The sequence below is a fragment of the Pinus tabuliformis genome, chromosome 7, assembly GCF_031772625.1.
Source record: "Pinus tabuliformis cultivar Carrire ecotype Pingquan chromosome 7, CPIR1, whole genome shotgun sequence".
In the NCBI taxonomy this organism is placed as follows: domain Eukaryota; kingdom Viridiplantae; phylum Streptophyta; class Pinopsida; order Pinales; family Pinaceae; genus Pinus; species Pinus tabuliformis.
Window position 1 is genome coordinate 1,405,574,893 of NC_142293.1, and position 18,794 is coordinate 1,405,593,686.

General features: G+C 38.5%; 1 protein-coding gene across 1 annotated transcript; it reads right to left on the reverse strand.

The window, feature by feature from the left end:
- Positions 1–290: 290 nt before the first annotated feature.
- Positions 291–11,052, reverse strand: LOC149252910 (uncharacterized). Its single transcript, XM_089454309.1, has 6 exons — positions 10,956–11,052; positions 9,657–9,748; positions 1,930–2,101; positions 1,224–1,767; positions 904–1,110; positions 291–767 (listed from the first exon to the last, which is right to left on the reverse strand). The coding sequence occupies exons 3-6, from the start codon at positions 2,010–2,012 to the stop codon at positions 399–401; spliced, it is 1,203 nt and encodes a 400-aa protein (XP_089310435.1). The 5' UTR covers positions 2,013–2,101; positions 9,657–9,748; positions 10,956–11,052; the 3' UTR covers positions 291–398.
- Positions 11,053–18,794: the final 7,742 nt, after the last annotated feature.

Sequence of the window (18,794 nt, forward strand, 5' to 3'; positions counted from 1 at the left end):
TGCTTTTCAGGCATGCAGATATAAATTAGAACATCACCTGTAATTTTTTTCTCCTTTTCCAAAAAAGCCTTGTCTTCCTCAACAAAAAGAGGATATACTCCTGCCGTTAAACAATAAGGAGCTTTGTTTCTTTTCATTCCAGTAGAAAATAAATGCCCAAAGGAAGAGTAACTACAGGTATAACAGTAGCATGAAGATGGTAATCCGAACCATCAAAACATTCATCAGAGTTGTTTATTTTCAGCCCAACAGAAACTAAAATGCCCAGAAGAAGAGTTCTTATGTTCAAATAATAATAAAGACAGATATAACAATACCATGAAGATGGTATTCCAAGCTTCCAGCAGATATGAACTCGTAGACCAGAGAAAGTCACATCCTACAGAGGATAAAATGTGTCAATCTGTACGCACAATGACATCCGAACTATCCAACAGGAAGCTGCTGTGTACATGGAAATCTCGCAAACTGTATGTAACGTCGGCAACGTCTTCGAGATACTTTTCATACGTGAGTCCTGTTAAGGATGGACACAGTTCGAGCAGTAAACTGTCCTTTAGGATGCATTTGTATTGAACATTTGCGTCGGTTTGGATTGTGCAATTTAATTGCAAACTGCGTCGATATGTAGTTAGCTGTTTGCATGTGGAACAGTTAAGTTGGTCCATGATAACTGTTCCAAACGTATCGGCGGGCAGAGAGCAATTGTTACAGATTATAACAAAGGGTTCTGTATGTATGTTTGCTATAGTGAGCATTCCTTTAACCTGGTCCATGTTTCAGTACAAGCCTAGCGTTAGATATTGTAATAAAAATACTAAGAGGATGTTAAATGAACGTGCGTAATTTAGGAGAACAGGAAATAAAGATTTATAATATATATTCTGTGGAGTATGAGAGGACCTTTGTTGTTGAGGCAGGTAGTTTTCTCAGGTCTGCAAGTACCCTGTCTGAAGTAACGGCTGTAATGAATGTAGATTTGCAAGTGCGTAACGACCCACGTTCTTTGCCTCGGGCAAGATTTCGAAACAGCACCATTGGTGCTTCTTGTTTCAAAATTTGTTGTTGGATTGATTTGAAAATTGGCTTAAATGTACTAAAAAGATGCACCTGCGTTGCAAAATGTACTAGTGTTAAATGTAATTGCTTTTAAGTAAATGGTTACTTAAAATGTATAGATGATTTAAATGTTAAAAAGAATAAATGGTTGAATTTGTATATACCGTGGCTTTGTCTTTTTGAGCTGGGCCGTCCTTGATAGTTAGGACATATTGACCAGCTATTTCTTTCGCTGTTGTTACAAGGCCGGCAACTGTGCCGATTGCAAACGCAGCTGTTGTGCTGGTGAGCTGGTTAATAGTCGTCGTGGGAACAAATCTGTATTCCGTACAGATAGGTGGAATTGGTTCCAAGATGGTCTTCCCATGCAAAACAAGTATACACGGACAGTCTCCATGGTCGTAAACTGTCTTGGCAGAGACCTTGAAATCTGTAATACAGATTCCCTGGCCCACTACAAGTTTTGCTTCAGTAGCAGGAATCAGTCTGTGTGGCACATTTAGCGTAATTGTCATATGCCCTCTGCTGTCCACTAGGTCAGCACGTAACAATTCAATTCCGTGGGCTTCGTCGACCAGTGTTTTGTATATCACTAGAACCTGGCCGTGAAAAGTTGTTCCCATTTTCAGCCCTTTTAACTCCTGTATTGTGATTGTTCTGCATAATTGATGCTTGGCTGCTATCTCAGATGTACTTTCCTGTTTCTGCCTGTAAAACAATATTAAAGAATCTGAATTAACATTATATTTGTACTACAAAACTTGATGTACTTTCCTGTTTCTGCCTGTAGAACAATATTGAAGAATCTGAATTAACATTGTGTTTGTACTACAAAACTTGTAAGAATAGATTTGAAGGTTTTTTAGTTACTTTTTAGCAGTTTCTGAGACGTCACAAGTCTCTGAGAGGGAGCATGTCTCTGGAGCAGGTACTTCTTCGTGCTGTCTTTTCATATTAATTATCTGTTTACCAGTCTCTGATCTGAAAGGCAGCAAGGCTCTGGAGGAGTTACTTCTTCGTGCTGTGTTTTCTTATTAGTTATCTGTACAACATGAGTACAAGCTATTAGGTCTACAAGCAAAACTTGTTCCATGTAATAATAAATATGTATTCTATTAGGTCTACAAGAAAAATGTGTTCCATGTAATAATAAATCTGTGCATAACGTTATTCTATGTGTCGTTACATACCTAGATCAGTAAACACAGAGTGTTGCAAGGGAGCTACAAGAAATAGACTTTCAGTATGGCCATTGGAGATTGATATTGCTCGGATAACACAGCATTTGTTTGAACAGGGAAATATGAAGTTTCCTTGAATATGAAGTTTAGCAAATTGGTTATTGATTTGTTCCAAGGGTCATTAGAGCTGTAATAGCGCATAGAATATGCTGTGATCAGACCAATAAGCCCATGTTACATTTATCTCACACTGTTTCATAGGCAAAGTTGTCCAGATATGGTCTATTACTGTGTTTCGGCGCGGAGATAGTTTGCTTGTTATTTCATGTAAGTTTTCCATTTCCATAAATTGTACAAAGAGTTTGCTACGAGCTGTTTCTTGTTGTATGTCAATGTTCAAATCACCAACAACTAAAAAAACACAGTCAGTATATGTAGTTTGCGACTTTGCTTCCTGAATTATTTGCATTATTGTGGATACTTGTTCAAATGGTGCTGCATAAATGTTCATTAAACAAATTGGTCGTCGGAAGTACATGTCAATTAGGCTAAGCTCTGTTTTGTTCTTGCAAAATGTCTTTCTTGCTCTAATAGGTATTTTTTTGTTTATGCAAGTAAGAACTCCATGTGTAGAATGTGCAGCCGCAAAATTGAATGATAAGAATTCTTTGACTACTGGTGGAGTGTACAAATGAGTTTCTTGAAAACATAGAATCATGTTGTCCATTAAGTCATTGTGATGAATCACGTCACTAAGATGTGCACGTAGACTACGTGTGTTCAGGCTTGCAATCGATAAAACATCCTTGTTAACAGATTTCTTCTTTGCGAATTCTAGTTTCCATGCACCAGTTGTTTCTAGCCGTGCCATCTCATTGATTATTTTGTTTTTGACATGGAAGTTTTGTTGTGTCAATTTGTTAATCAAGTATAGTGAGTCAATAGTTCGAACACGTGATAATGCAGTGTAGACTAGACCATGTTTTGTGACACCAGTTGGGTCAAATGCAAGTTGATCCAATGTCAACCCTTGTGTCCGGTGTATTGTCCGGGCACAGGCTAATTGGATTGGAAATTGTTTTCGAATTGTAATTTGTAATTTGTTCCGAGACATTGCTAGCGATTTTGCTATTCGAAAGATTGGTGTCCAATTTGGCATTATGTTTATGTCGTATAGTTGTTTGAAGTTGCTTCTTTGTTGTTTCCCAATTTCTGGGTCTGAAAAATCTATCCAGACAATGTCAGGCCTGTTGTTATTAGATGAATAGGATTTGAAAATCCCTTCAGCACCATTTACTAATCCATCGTTTGTATTGTAATTTCCTGCATATAGTTCAACTAACATGTTCTGTTTAACTGTAATTGTTGATGGCAGTGAGATTGTTTTATCAAAAGCAAAATAACTCGACCCAGGAAGCTCGTAGTTGTCAATTGCAACGAGCATTATTTGTTCCCCCTTTGTTAGGGAAAGCATTTTCACATTGTGAATATGGACATCTTTGTTGCGATAGAAAATGTGTGGGAAAACTGGGCTTGAAGGTGGGACCCTATAGCAGTTGTTGTTTACATAAGCAATATCTTCATCTGTTTGCATGTTTAATCTCATCCTATTTAGTACATCAATGAACAATGGGTCTTTTTGGCGCATGGCTGTGTGCAGTTGATAACATTTTATTTTCTCTGGCCAGAAGTCATATGGAATTGTGTTTTTGTTGATTTTTGGGTTTTCAAAGATCAGGGAGTCTCTGACTGGGTTTGCCTGGTAAAGATCGCCGGAGAATATCGTGTCAACATTGCCAAAGTATGAAGTTGGTGTGTGTAAGATTTGTCGCAGGCGCTTATCAATTTGATATAGTGTTGTTGCACCAACGAGCGATGCCTCATCTATGAGGAGGACACACAATTGTTGGAAATGCTTTGATAATGTGTCCAATTTTTCATTGTTTAGTGAGGGGCAATCTGCTTTGTTAAAGGGCAAATAGAATGCAGAATGCAATGTGACACCACCAGCATTGAAGGCAGCTTTGCCCGTGTATGCAGCGATTATTCCTATTAGTTGTGATGGGTTATAAGGCAATGCCACATTGTGTATGCGTACTAAGGATTGGAAGATTGCCTTGGCTGTGTGTGTCTTGCCTGTTCCTGCACCTCCTGTTAATAACAGGTAGATTAGCTCGTCTGGTCTGTACAATTTCCTTGTTATAACATCAGTAACTATGCTTGCTTGTTCAGTGTTTAATTGTCGCATTAATTCATAGTACTCTACGTCTTCAAGTATACGTGGTTGTTTCACGATTTCATATGGCCTTGTAGATGGTAAAGCAAACTTTTTGCTATCTTGCAAATGTCCCAAGTCATTTTGGAAGTCGTAGTTTTCATATTTGTCATCTATCGATTTGTTAAATGTTATAGTTTCTGTTTCATTTGATTTCAAACTATTTATGTCAAATATTTCTCCAGTTTCTGTTTCTACTGTGTGCATTGCGTCATCTATGTCACCCCATGTAGTTGTTGTAGCAAATTTGAACTTTTGTTCATTTTGCTTGACTATTTCTTCGACCGCAACATATGCAGCTTGCCAACTTGTGTGATGTTGCTTAATTGCAGTTTCACTTCCTCGATAAGGATAGTATAACATCAATTGCTCTCTACAGTGATTTTCAATGTCCTTGTATTTGTTATATCTAACAGATCGAATGACATATGGTCTACTTGATTTTCTGCGTTCTTGTCCTTTCTTTGTATAGCTAGATGCAAATTCTGCTAAGCAGACATGTTCAATAGCAGTAGGTCGGAGAGCATAGTAGTCAGTAATTGATGGGCACATTATGTCTTCTGAGTCATCTGCTTCCTTCTGCAGATCTTTTTGTCTTTTAAGAACAAATGCACGATCATCGACAGGAGATGTGTTAATAAATACACATTTCCGTGAACTGGAGTTTAGTGGGAGCGATAACACAATATGCACTGCTTGTTGTGCAGACATTTGTTGCAAGTTGACCAAAGCTTTCCCTAAAGAACTAATGGTATCTAGGATATCAGATTTTGTTTTCACATGATTGTCGCGTATGTTTTTAAATGTTCTTGTGAGTGTTTTATCTTCTTTTGTCATATAAGAACTGCAATACATTGCAGCTGCATATGAATCAAGTACAAATTGGGAATCAGTGTTTGCAATCCAAATTCCTGGAATATGTTTAGCGAAGTTGTTTGTCCAGGTGTCAACTGGGTTCCTTTGCAATAAGAGTGTTGTTCGATTTAGTGTACATTGGATAGCATGTATGTATTCATTGTGTGCTAGTCCAAGGTTGGCTAAAAAGCTATCAAATGTATCATTCTCACTGTATCTTGTATTGTTTATTGCTTCGAAGATTAGCTTTGCATGTGCTTTTGTTTTATCACTATCGAATTCAAGAGGCTCAAGTATTTTTGTTACTTTCATTGGCGGTACTGGGAAATTAAATCTGCAATTAGAATTTGCATGCTTCCTACAACTTTTTGTGTGACAATGGTGTTGTAGAACTCTAAGTTCACTTGCAAGTAACAGTGAATTAGTTGACAAGTAATTGTCAACGAATTCTTCGACTTCAATATTTGTATTTTGACCATAGATTGGTGCAGATTTTATCCATAGTAAGCCATGTTCATGTTCACTGCCCCGGTTTTGGAATTCAGTTACATAGAAGTGGTCAGTGAGCTCTCCATAATACTTGTGATCATGAGATATCAATTGATGTAATGCATCCCTCCTAGATCTATAGTAACGTACACAAGTAACAGGGTCGTTTCTTATTAATGAGCTAGGTTCATTTTCATCAAGTTCACCTGTGTTTGGTCTTCTAGTGTTTTGTTTTATGTGTCTCAATGCATGCATTAAAGGATCCCAAAGATGCTCCGCACTGCTAAAAAAAACAAAGAAAGTGGGCGGCCCTAATTGTCGTATCATTGCATAGAGTTTGTTCCGTATTTGTTGGTGGTAGTCAGGTGAGGTACAAATTGTTTTTAGGTCCATGTACCCAATGTCAGAATTTAAAATACGATCTAGGTTTGGTTTTGACTTAACGTCTTTTGCAACTAGTTTTCTACCTTTCAACTGCCCTTTTCTAATTCTAATCCACATTGTATTCAACACCTGATTTATGATAATGCGAATTGCTTTATAGAATAGGTTTGTAGTATGATAAGCAAAATCGTGGCTTTTATGCAGCACTTCCCAGTGGCAAATCTTTTGATATGTAAAGTTTTTGGAGATGTCAGCTGGGCGTTTGTTGGCATAGAAAAGCGATGGGAAACTCATTTCTTCTGAGTACTTATCTTTGAATATTCCTAATGGCATGTATCCAGCAGCAGGTGCAATGTTAATTTGTTTATTAACAAGGTCATGGACGGTGTGTGCATCAATGAATCCATGGACCAATGTTTTTGTCGTTGGTTCATCGTTGTCTTCGTTATCGTCTTCGCTATCTTCAGCGTCACTTGAACTTTCATAAGCTTCTTGGTTTTGTAGGAATGCCTCTTTCCAATTGTCATTTATGGTAGCGTTCTCGAGCTTGTAAAGCATCCTTTTGCATAATTGTTTTAATGCTTTCATCACTTTATGAACTCGAACTCGACCAAATGCATAAGCACTTTTGAATCTTAAACTCTTTTTGAGAACAACGGCAACCGTGTTAGTGTCTTTTATAGTTCTAGGCAATGCAGATTGGATTCTGGAAATGTTAGTGGGGACATTGATGACTCCTCCAGTTAAGCCCAGTTGCGACTTCTTATGTCGATGGCCCATTTCTTTTATTTGCAAGAAGGGCAATCTTAATGCGACTAGTCTTTCCTCTAGTTCAGTGAGGTCTCTCAGTGTTCTAGTGCCATTGTTTATTCTTATGTGTTCAGGGACTGCATATTTAGCAATTGTTTCATGTTCAATTGCTTTTTTGCAATGTTTACAAATGTAGCAATTTTCAACACGAGATTTAACATTCTCAAAACTAGTTGATTGTTTCCTAATCTTATTTTGTTTTGCTTGACATTCTTGTTTCACAAAGCAGATGTCTCTTTTGAAAAAAGTTGTTTCACATGATGAACAATTGAAAATAGGTGTGTCACTTACTTGTCTTTGATATATTTGATCAAACTCTGATAATTCTGGTAATTTGTTCATTGATCTTGATTGAATCGAGAGGTCGGATTCTCCTGATTTCTTTGATTGTGCTGAACGATCCTTTGATGTTGTTGCAAATCGATTGTAGTCCATGTTTTCTATGACTATTTCTTGTTTCATTGTTGCTGTGTTGAATGCAAGTCTTATTTTCTCCGTTTTCGATTTTGTCCGGATAATGCCTTTAAGCAAATGCAAAGATAAGCTTTTTGTCTCTTTGCCTAATGAGCAAGGGATTACAATTCCCGTTTGTGCGTTGTTTCCAATTTGTTTTTTCAAGTTTCTAAGTGATCGGAATCTCAGTGTCTTGAATTTTACTTGGTTCGTTGATCGCGCTGATAGATCCGTTGATCTTCCTGCAGATGGGCAGTAGTCCATGTTTTCTATGACTATTTCTTGTTTCATTATTGTTGTGTTGAAGACAAGTCTTATTTTCTGTGTTTTCAATTTTTCCCGAATGATGCCTTTAAGCAAACGCAAAGATAGACTTTTTGATTGTTTGTCTGATCGACAACAAGTTACAATTTCTGTTTGTCTGTTGGTTCTAATATGTTCTTTCAAGTTTCTAAGTGATCGGAACCTCCGTGTGTCACTAACATCTTTTGTGTGTGGTGTGTCACAAATATCTTCTGTGTTGTTTAGAATTACTTGTTGTTCCATTGTACTTCTGTTATATTGTATGCCTATGTTTTGCCTTTTCGGATTTTCCTGAGCAATGTCCTTAAGCACATGCTTGTTTAAGTGACAAGGTGATTTGAATTTAGCTTCAATTGGTTGACATTTTGTCTCAGGTTGTGGTTCAATATTGTTCTTTGAGGTATCGGCTTGTTGTTGGAAGGTACAACCAATTGTAGGCTGCCTATGAACCAAAGGCTCGAAGTGCCCATTCAAAGGATCATCGTCATGGAACAGTATGTCACGAGTATTTGTTGTAATACCTGAATTGAAGTGCAAATACAGTCTCATCTTTGTTTTGGACCAAACCCTAATTGGAATTTTCAACCAGTTTGACAGCCAATGGATGCAGAAAATATCTCCCCATAGACCTCTAAATGCTGGGGGTATATTGTTTGAGGCAGATTTAGCCATTTTGTCTAAATAGATTTCATGGTTTCTAATGTTATGCATTTCTTTCAGTGAGGCTTCATGCAGTTCATGTTCATAAGACCAAATTGCCTCACTATCTTGTTTTTTGAGACAGTTTCTAAAATATTCTATTGTTCCTTTCCTTAGCTCCACTGATGTGTATCGGAAATCTAGCAAAAGTTCTAAACTATCGAATAAACAGTCTCCAATTTGATATGAGAAATTGTCGACACGAAATAAGTCATGCCTTTGCAATACCAATTGCAACTTGTGTTTATCAGACATAGGTGTGTCACAAACATCTTCTGTGTTGTCTAGAACTACTTGTTGTTCCATTGTACTTCTGTTGTATTGAATGCCTATGTTTTGCCTTTTCTGATTCTTCTGAGCAATGTCCTTAAGCACATGCTTGTTTAAGTGACAAGGTGCGTGTAATTTAGCTTTGATTGATTGACATTTTGTCTCAGGCTGTGGTTCGATATTGTTCTTTGACGTATCGGCTTGTTGTTGGAAGGTAAAACCAATTGTAGGCTGCCTATGAACCAAAGGCTCGAAGTGCCCATTCAAAGGGTCCTCGTCATGGAACAGTATGTCACAAGTATTTGTTGTAATACTTGAATTGAAGTGCAAATACACTCGCATCTTTGTTTTGGACCAAAGCCTAATTGGAACTTTCAACCAGTTTGACAGCCAATGGACGCAGAAAATATCTCCCCACAGACCTCTAGATGCTAGGGGTATATTGTTTGAGGCAGATCTAGCCATTTTGTCTAAATAGACTTCACGGTTGCTAATGTTATGCATTTCTTTAAGTGAGGCTTCATGCAGTTCATGTTCATAAGACAAAATTGCCTCACTATCTTGTTTTTTGAGACAGGCTCTAAAATATTCTATTGTTCCTTTCCTTAGCTCCACTGATGTGTATCAGAAATCTAGCAAAAGTTCTAAACTATCGAATAGGCAGTCTCCAATTAGATATGAGAAATTGTCCACACGAAATAAGTGATGCTTTTGCAATACTAATTGCAACTTGTGTTTATCAGACATAGAAGACATGATGACCACTAAGTGTTTGATGCAATATTATGTTTACTGATGTAATGCAGTTACAACCAGAGAATCATAATAACAAGTTGAACAATGAAAATGATTATAGAACACGAAGTGATTGTGTGCACCTTTGGGACCGCAAATGTCTGCTAAGCTGCGGAGACTCCTTATGTCAGGTAGCATCCACTGCGCAGGTCTGATACTGAAGTTCGAAATATGACTGCCAAGATAAAGAAGAACGTAAACCCATTGATGTAATGCAATTACAACCGCAGAATCATAATAGCAAGTTGAACAATGAAGTGATTGTGTGCACCTTTGCGACCAAGTTCAAAATATGACTGCCAAGTAGGATCAGTCAGTGTAAATCCATTGATCAATCTATATCAACCCAATGCCCTTGTTTTTGCTAATTATGCAAGTACATGCAATGTCACATAACTTGGAAAGGCAAATCAAACAAACTAAAAGCAATGTAATGTCAGTAGTACCAGTCCCTACTGTAGGTTAGGATCAGTCAGTGTAAATCCATTGATCAATCTATATCAACCCAATGCCCTTGTTTTTGCTAATTATGCAAGTAAATGCAATGTCACAAAACTTGGAAAGGCAAATCAAACAAACTAAAAGCAATGTAATGTCAGTAGCACCATCAAATTCGACACTGGTGAGTGACTCCGTCCCTTATGGTCGAGCCCCTATCGGTGATGGCGGCCTAGGAGAAGACAGAAATCCTTATATGGCACTGGACAGAGAGCTAGTTTCCTTTCTAAACACATCAAATAAGAAGCTTGAGAACAGAGCCCAAAGAAGACTTCCACAAGGACTTATGTTGGTGAAGCGAGTGGGCTATAACTCACTCATTTACAGATCACTGGTGGAACACAAAGCCACAATGGTGTCATAAAATCCGACTGCATTTTTGACTGCTCTGTTCTTTAACTCTTGGTTGGTTCCTATGTTTCTGTCTAAATTGTGTCTGTGTTGTGTGTCTGTACCCTGTAGCATTTCATGGAGAAGAGCCTAGATGTTTCATCATTTGCATTTGCATTAAAATGCCTCGTCGTCTTTTGTAGTATATTTGATTGTATTTGAAGTGGAAGTGCTTCCTGTTGTCGATGTATAAGTCTGTGACTCTATGCCTACTGCCTTACCAGTTAACAACTTCTTTAATCCCTTTTCCCATTAGTAAATTCATAAATATCTGCCTTGGTAAAAGTAAACTGTAATGAACTACTACACATATTTTAGAACATTATAGCCTCCAGAAATAAGTATATAAAAGAATTCAGACTATAAAGCATAGTCTGCTGTTGGAGTAAAAACAAGGAGACAATCAGTGAAAATTATTGGCCACTCAAACAAAACCATCATATACACAAGTTAAATCTGAAGGAGTAAATAAAACTGACAGGAAGGGAGTATACCTCTGCTGTCTTTTCAGTCTCTTGAATAAGAGAAGTCCATGCATTAAAATCTGCTGAGTTTGCCCTTACTATGCTCCATAACCTTTCTTCTTCAGTAATAAGAAAATTATGCATGCTCTTGTTCTATGTTTGAAGACAATATTACGCATATCCTTCCTATGTAAGCTAACATCAGCCTACCTAAAACTCTATGTCCTCTCTAATTTGACATCTATTATCTACAAGACAAAAGCAACATCATACAACAAGGCAAAATCCATCCCAAGGGGCGAGATAGCCTGTTAGGCCGAACGCCCAAGAGCAGAGATCCTAGTCTTCAGTGTTTAAGAGAGCTAAGTACAATTGGATAGTCACATGCAAAGGTGTTTCACCAGAAAAAACAGAGTGCTAATTGCCATATTGGACCGCAGGTTGCACAATGTATAGACCTTAGAGCCAAGAGAGAGATTAAAAAGAAAAAGAAAAAATGTTCTACAGGGGCAGATGTAGGGAAGCAAGAGAAAAAAATTGAGCTCTACAAGGACAGTTGAAGACAGGCCTTGGAGCAAACCGGTAGGCCTTGGAGCCCCCTATGAACACTTGCTTTAGTCTTAGCCTTCTTGGTCCAACAGAGAAACTCGCCTTAAGAGAGTCTCCATTGAAGGTTAGGAAAACAGAAGGTAAGGTATAGAAGGTAAAGAAGGGTTTGTTAACTACGGTACTCTCTGAGTTCGCCTAGCTGAATTAGCTATGGCATGCATTGCCCAAAAAGAATGTGGTAATGGATTAAATAATAATAATCCATGAAACAAGATTTGGTTGTCATTTTGCCAAACAGTGAGGGGGCCTTTTACATCCTTCTTTGTGTTCTATCTTTGGCTCATGGATGCCTAGTGTTACAACTTGACACAATCAAATAAACAAATATTTATTTCTAAATGTACAATATATTTCAGTTTACTTACTGCATTTTGAGGTTGAACACTCTTGAAGATATGTAAATTTTTCACGATGAAAATTATAACATGTAATTTTTTTAATGGTTAATCAACAACAATTGAAAAACAAAGGCATGCAGTCAGTCCCTGGCAAGAAACAGAGCTTCAAAAGGAAAAAGTTGGATGTTACATGGCATATAATGCACTAAGGACAATAAGGGGGAAGAGTATCACAACTAAAATCCCAAACGATCTTGTAAATGTACATGTATTACTTAAGCTGATGAGCCAGTGCAAAATAAGCTGGTGAGCCAAGTTCCATTGAGGCCTGGGTGCCTATGTGTATAAAATGTGTTAGGCTAATGGGACAGAGTATTTATGAATTTTAAAGGCCAAAGTCCCTATGTTATCAAGCCAGAGACAGCGTGGTAAAACAAGCCGGAACGAATAACAGTTATATGTAAATATTGTCCTTTACATGTTAATTAAATATTGTCTGATTTGGACTAAATAGTCATTTCCTCAGAAAATAAGGTAGCATGTCAGGTAGCATTCTAGACCTAAGTCTAGTTTGGACTAGATAGTCACTTCCTCGAAAAATATAGTATCAGGAAAATTCACTAGGGGGCAGACATGATTTCAAAGCAATCTCATCGTTGGTAGGAAAAGAGCAACATAGGTCACAGCCTGGTGGCAGACCCTTGTCACGATATCATCTTATACAGATAAGGAAATTTCCAGATTAACTAGTATAGTGATCTACCAAAAAATGGAAAGCATAGAATCTGTTAGCCAGTAGGTTCTTCTCCCTTGGTTATTAGTAAAAGTTATAACTAGTTTACTTATAAGGTTATGATATTCATAAGAGTAAACAGTAGACAGTAAAGTGAATGTACAGGTAAATTTACAACCAAACTTGCATTCCCATCTGCTAGTGAGGATAATTTTCTTTAGACCTGCTACTATGAAAGAAGTTGTAAATACTTAACGAAAACATGGTTTATTTCCAAAAATAATTTAATAACTGAAAACACGGTTTTATCCCCACAAAAATTATATTAATAAAAGTCTACCAGAAATTATAAAGCGAGAATGTCTAGGAAACCTAGAGATGGTTCCAGAATTTAATTCCAAGCTAAACCCAGGTCACAAAAATCCCTTAATCATTTCGTAGGATTTTAGCATGACCTTTAATATCATCAATAGCCAAAATCGAGAAATGCTACTCATATAATTGAAAATCGTAGAATATGACAGCATGAGAAATAGAGAAATAATATCATAACAAAGTAAAAAAGCCACCGAAACCAGAAGGTTCAAGGTGCGGTGAAAACTTCCCAGGTGGAATTTTTGGCCTTTACAGGACTAGTTAGAGTCTATAGATTCACCAAATAACTTATCTATCAGAAACCACAGAAGGAAACAATAAGTCGAAAAGGCGAATGATATTTCTCGTGATTTAGGGATACAACCCTTTTCACATAATAAACAATGTAAATGTACTGAGATTAACACCATGGCTGTAAAATGAGACAAAAAGAAGAGGGCTAAAAGTCCACAACTGGAAAAAGCAATGGGGGATAATAACACCGCAGAGCATATGCTAGACGTAGGCAAAGCCTTAATGACAAAACTATTTCACATAGTCGTTAACCCTCGTAAAGATAGGAGAGTTGCTGCTGCTCATGGAGAGCCACAGGCATTCAAGGAGGATGAGTACAGATACATGCTGAATCTACACTGTAGGCCGAGAGATACATGCTGTCTAATCAGCAAAGAAATCCAACAATTAAGAATCTACAAGCAGGCTAGACGGATGCAGAGATTAGGGACCAGAATCTACATTAAAAAAGAAACGCATGCAGTTACATAACCAGGAAGCTCAGGAATGAGAACAGAAAGAGTACCTGAAATAAACCAGTGTAGTGGACCCGAAGCGAAATAACAAGCCGCGAAGTAACCACGAAATCATGTATAAGCTTATTATATAACAAGAAAATTACCTTACACGTAGCGGGCGCTACATGCCGCGCAATAGATGTTGAGGATATCGCCTGAATCACCTTAACCCCCATCAAATCAGCCTAGGTGATGGCCCAATAGATGGTGAGGATATGGCCTGAATTACCTTAACCCCCATCAAATCAGCTTAGCTGATGGCCCAATGAAAATACCTTCGAAATTTCTTATAATGCCAAGCTAGAGCTACTCCCACGTAAGACGAAGTTAAGCAGATCATCCTCCAGAGGAAAGGCCTTCTATCCGTCCCCTCTAAGTCTTCCTTCTCAACCCGGCCTCTAAGGATAAGCGAGGCTGCATGGGACATTACAAGCCCCTCTCTCTCTGAATGTCTCATCTTCCTCAAAAGCAGCAAGCAGCTCCACTAATCGGCTTTCATTTCACTTGTGTTCTTTCGGTTCACTGTGCGCTGTAGGTGGCCCTATCTGTGTATGCGCTTCTTCCTTCAGAAAATAGGGTCCGACAGAGAAGCCATACCCCTGAGCAAACAAGCTCAAGAAGCCCGTCCGCACTGTATTCCCATGAATAAGGGTTTGTAAAAGGATCCCCCCACCCTTCTTCAGAAAATAGCGCTCCTCGCCCCTCTTATGGTCCGTCGCTTACTTTCAGTTGCGCTCCGGCCCGGCCCTATCCTCCCCTGGTTCGGGGCATCTCAATCTAGAACTATAGGATCTGAACCTGCTCCCTGGAATATTGTGATCATACCTGTATAGAGATTCGTTTCATTCTGTGCATGCTCCTACCTTTACCATTGCACCTGCCTCTGCTCCCATTACCTCTGGTTCTATAAAAACAAGATCAACGCTCGGCTCATGGTAATTTCCAATGTTTCCATCCGTTCGAGATGTAGTTGTAGTAGCCAGTTCCATTATAGCCCAAAACGGAGCGGTGTTGAATATTACCCAACCAGTAGGGAAGCGGTAGGGTCAAACCCCATTAGCTAAAGCTCATAACAGCATCTCCTTCCCTTCCTTGGTTCGTCGCTTACTTTCAGTTGCGCTCCGGCCCGGCCCTATCCTCCCCTGGTTCGGGGCATCTCAATCTGGAACTATAGGATCTGAACCTGCTCCCTGGAATATTGTGATTATACCTGTATAGAGATTCGTTTCATTCTGTGCATGCTCCTACCTTTACCATTGCACCTGCCTCTGCTCCCATTGCCTCTGGTTCTATAAAAACAAGATCAACGCCCGGCTCGTGGTAATTTCCAATGTTTCCATCCGTTCGAGATGTAGTTGTAGTAGCCAGTTCCATTATAGCCCAAAAAACCAGTAGGGAAGCGGTAGGGTCAAACCCCATTAGCTAAAGCTCATAACAGCATCTCCTTCCCTTCCTTGGTTCATAGTCGCAGTTATTCAGCCTTTCATTTGGTCGAAGTTTCATTGGGAGCTAGTGAGACCTCATTGGGCTCTTCTTTGCTCTTTCTTTCACACTTCAGCACCATTAGCTTTCGCTCTTTCTTTCCACCACCATACCCGTTCCGATTAGGTGGAAGAGTAACCTTCCGTCCCGTTGAGTGTTCATTAGCAGCCATGAGCTCCAGCGATTAACAACATTTGAACCATTAGCTTTCGCTCATCCGCTTTTGGCTATTCCTAAATGGTCCTGTTTATCAGTAGCAGGACCGGGACGAGCAGAACCAGAAGTTGTTGCTGCATCAGAAGCCATACCCGCAAACAAGCTCAAGAAGCCCGTCCGCACTGTCGATCCAGCACCAAAAGCCCGAGGCGGCAAGAACATAGGCGGTAGGCGGTGGTTCATGACACCTCCCGCCATGCACGGACACCTGCACACCTGCAGCACCAACACCCGTTAACATCAAACCTTAGCATACCCTGCAAACAAAACAAAACACCCGTTAGCATACCCTGCAAACAAATTAATGTTAACATTAATATGAAACCGTGACGGTTAACGATAATGAACAGGTCGCAAAACGCAAATTAGACTATGCTCCAGCCTCTTCCGCCTCGGGAAGAGGCCAAATAACATGGCAAAGCCTCAACCCGCAATAAACTTTGGTTATTTCTGCACATCCCCGCACAGCACCTTCCGAAACTTTATTATAAACGCCGAATAACACCGCAGGAAAACTGCAAACTAATGCTAACTCAAATCTGACTGATTACTATAGTCCCTGCCGGATGCCAGATGGCAGGGACTAATAAGGTTAAGCTGGAAACGAAAAACTTTAACCAGGTTGAAGACAACGATGTGTCAACTCGGTGGCATTTAATCTTGTGTGTAACGGTTCATCGGAGTTTTCGGCTACAAAATTATTCAACCGACCGATCCATTGGGTTTTATATTTTCTTGACTAGAGAAAAAAGACACTCAATATATACTGTTTTTTTTGCTTACGTTTTAAGTGATATTCATTACTTGATATTATTTTATGGGTAAAAGAAAATGCGGAAATATGCTATTTCCACTTCATCACATTTCATTATTTTTAATAAATAATGTATGTATTTAAATATATAAAGTTTTTATTTAAAAATGTTCTTAACATTTCCTTATGGGTTGATATTCACACTAAATGGAGTACCGGGTGGCACATTAATTTCTCTGCCCACGCTGTGAATTAATGAATTGTGTCATGGAAATATCTCACAACTGGTGATAGGAGATGATTTTTGAAACCTTAGGAAATACATTAGTTAGACGTGTCCCTTCATAACAATGTTCGTAGTGCATGGTGATGGGTGTTAGGGTGGTAGGTGGAATAGAGGCATTGGGTGTGCAGGTGGCTTTTTGCCTTTGCTATCCCTTAGCATGAGAGCGACTGAGGTTCAAATTGTCCAAAAGCTCAGTGGTTCCTATGGGCAAGCTGCCTAAAGTGTTGGATTGGTTGAAGTTGATGTTGAATGTTTGTATGGTGTGATTCCATCAATTCCACTTCCTTAATGTGACTTAGGAGGTTGAATCATATCATAGTGACCTCTCGCCCCATGCTTACCCTGGCTTGTTGGTTGCTTGGGTAGATGTGGGAGGAGGGTGTTACAGAGTGGTATCAAAGCGTGGTTGCACTCTCCTTTTGTTGTGTGTTGATCGTGCTTTAATGTTGGTTGCATATGTGTCCCTTATGCATGTAATCCATGTGCTTGTTTCATTTACATGGTGTTGATCATGGTTGTAATGATGTTGTCATGTGAAGGTTGAAGATGTTGTCATGGATTATGTCTTTATGTGTGCATGGTCGATTATGCATTGTTATGCACGTCAGTGTTCACATGTTATCAATTGCACGTGATGTGGTTGTTGTTGTTATGCATGAGGTCATGTTTTGTGTGGTTGATATGGTCACGCATTGATGACTGGACTCTAGCTAGAATGATGTGTATATGGTTTTGTACTTATGTGATATATGTCTATATGCAATCGTTATGCATGTATGGTCTTCGTTATAGTTATGCATATATAGTAGGTCAAGCATACCTTGTGGAGCCATGGTATGAAATTTAGGTTATCATGGTGCTATTGGTTGTTATGATGCTAATGTGTTGGTTGAGATAGAGCAGGAGATGCAGATCATCATAATGAGGTTACAACATTAGACTTTGGGGTAAGATAAGATTGTCATACAGGTATTGCATGTTGGGAACGCAGGTAAGCAAGTTAAGGATTGTTATATGCATTAGGTGTATGTACATGTATTTTGATGTTATGGTTACATACATGATGATGATAGTTGATTAGTATAGTCATAAGCACATGTGTCAAATAGTCAAGAATGATATTAACATGTGGTTGTATGCATTGCTATTATTGTTTTATGTTAGATAACTTGATGATTATGTTATATGTTGTTGATGAGTATGTTATAGGTTAACTTGTTGTTGTTATATGATAGTTAGCTTGATGATTATGGTTATTTCATTTAAGATTTTGATGTTGTATGTATCATACTAAGTTGGATTGGTCTATACAAATGGTTAGGGTTATGACATTCAGGTATGAGTTAATATGATGTGATATTATGTTGTGCTAATCTGGATTGGTTGTGCAGACAAGATAGCCTCCCTTAAGACACATTAAGGTATGGGCTAACTTGTGTCATATGTTTGGTACTTGATTATTTGATTATTTCATCTCTTTGGTGTTCGATTGTTTCATGTCTATTATATCATCTAGTTGATTTATTTAACATGATATGTTTTCAAGTTGGTTGAATGTTTGATGAATTACCTAATATGAGTATGTGTCCAAATGATCTTGTTTCAAGATGATTTACTAACACATATGTGTTGAGGCAGTTGATAGGTACTTGATTGTAGTTGATAGTTGTAGAATTATGTCTAATGACTATGAGTTGATTAGGGATTATGACATGATTGTTAGTCTTGGCAGGATTTGATTTCAAATTAGATATGATTATCTTGATATTTGGAACATGTGGTCGACATGTGTGAGAAGTTGCAGGAAATATGCATGGTATTAGCGTGACAAGGTAATATGTTATGTGTTTATATAACTAACAGTTGGGTGATATTACAGTACATAGTAAGCCTCGATTGCAGCAAAGTAAAAAGGTAAAGGAAAGGAATTGGGAATTCCTTTGGTTGTATTTGGAAACCCCAATTCCAAACGAATGAGTACTTTGCATTTAGGAAATCTTATTAACCTTGACTTTGTCTGACATTAAGAGGATATATGCTATATTCATGAACATGTACTAGACAAGTATATTAGCTAGTCTCTAGTTACAGGTGGATCTGTCAAGGGAATTGCAGCCCCTTGAGAGATGGCATGGACGTGTTCAGTACAAGGCAATGTGATTGGAACAATAAGGTAAGATAACTAGTGTGTTGTTATGTTTCTTTATGCATTGATAATTTTGTGTTTATGGCAATATGATGCCGGGGATCGCAAGGCAGAGAGATTGCCATGAAATCTCGAAGAA

Coding starts and splice junctions, on each gene's coding strand:
- LOC149252910 (XM_089454309.1), bottom strand. CDS start 2,012: ATGAAAAGACAGCACGAAGAAGTACCTGCTCCAGAGACATGCTCCCTC. Junction 1,768..1,929: donor GTCTCAGAAACTGCTAAAAA/GTAACTAAAAAA, acceptor ATTGTTTTACAG/GCAGAAACAGGAAAGTACAT. Junction 1,111..1,223: donor CTCAAAAAGACAAAGCCACG/GTATATACAAAT, acceptor TTTGCAACGCAG/GTGCATCTTTTTAGTACATT.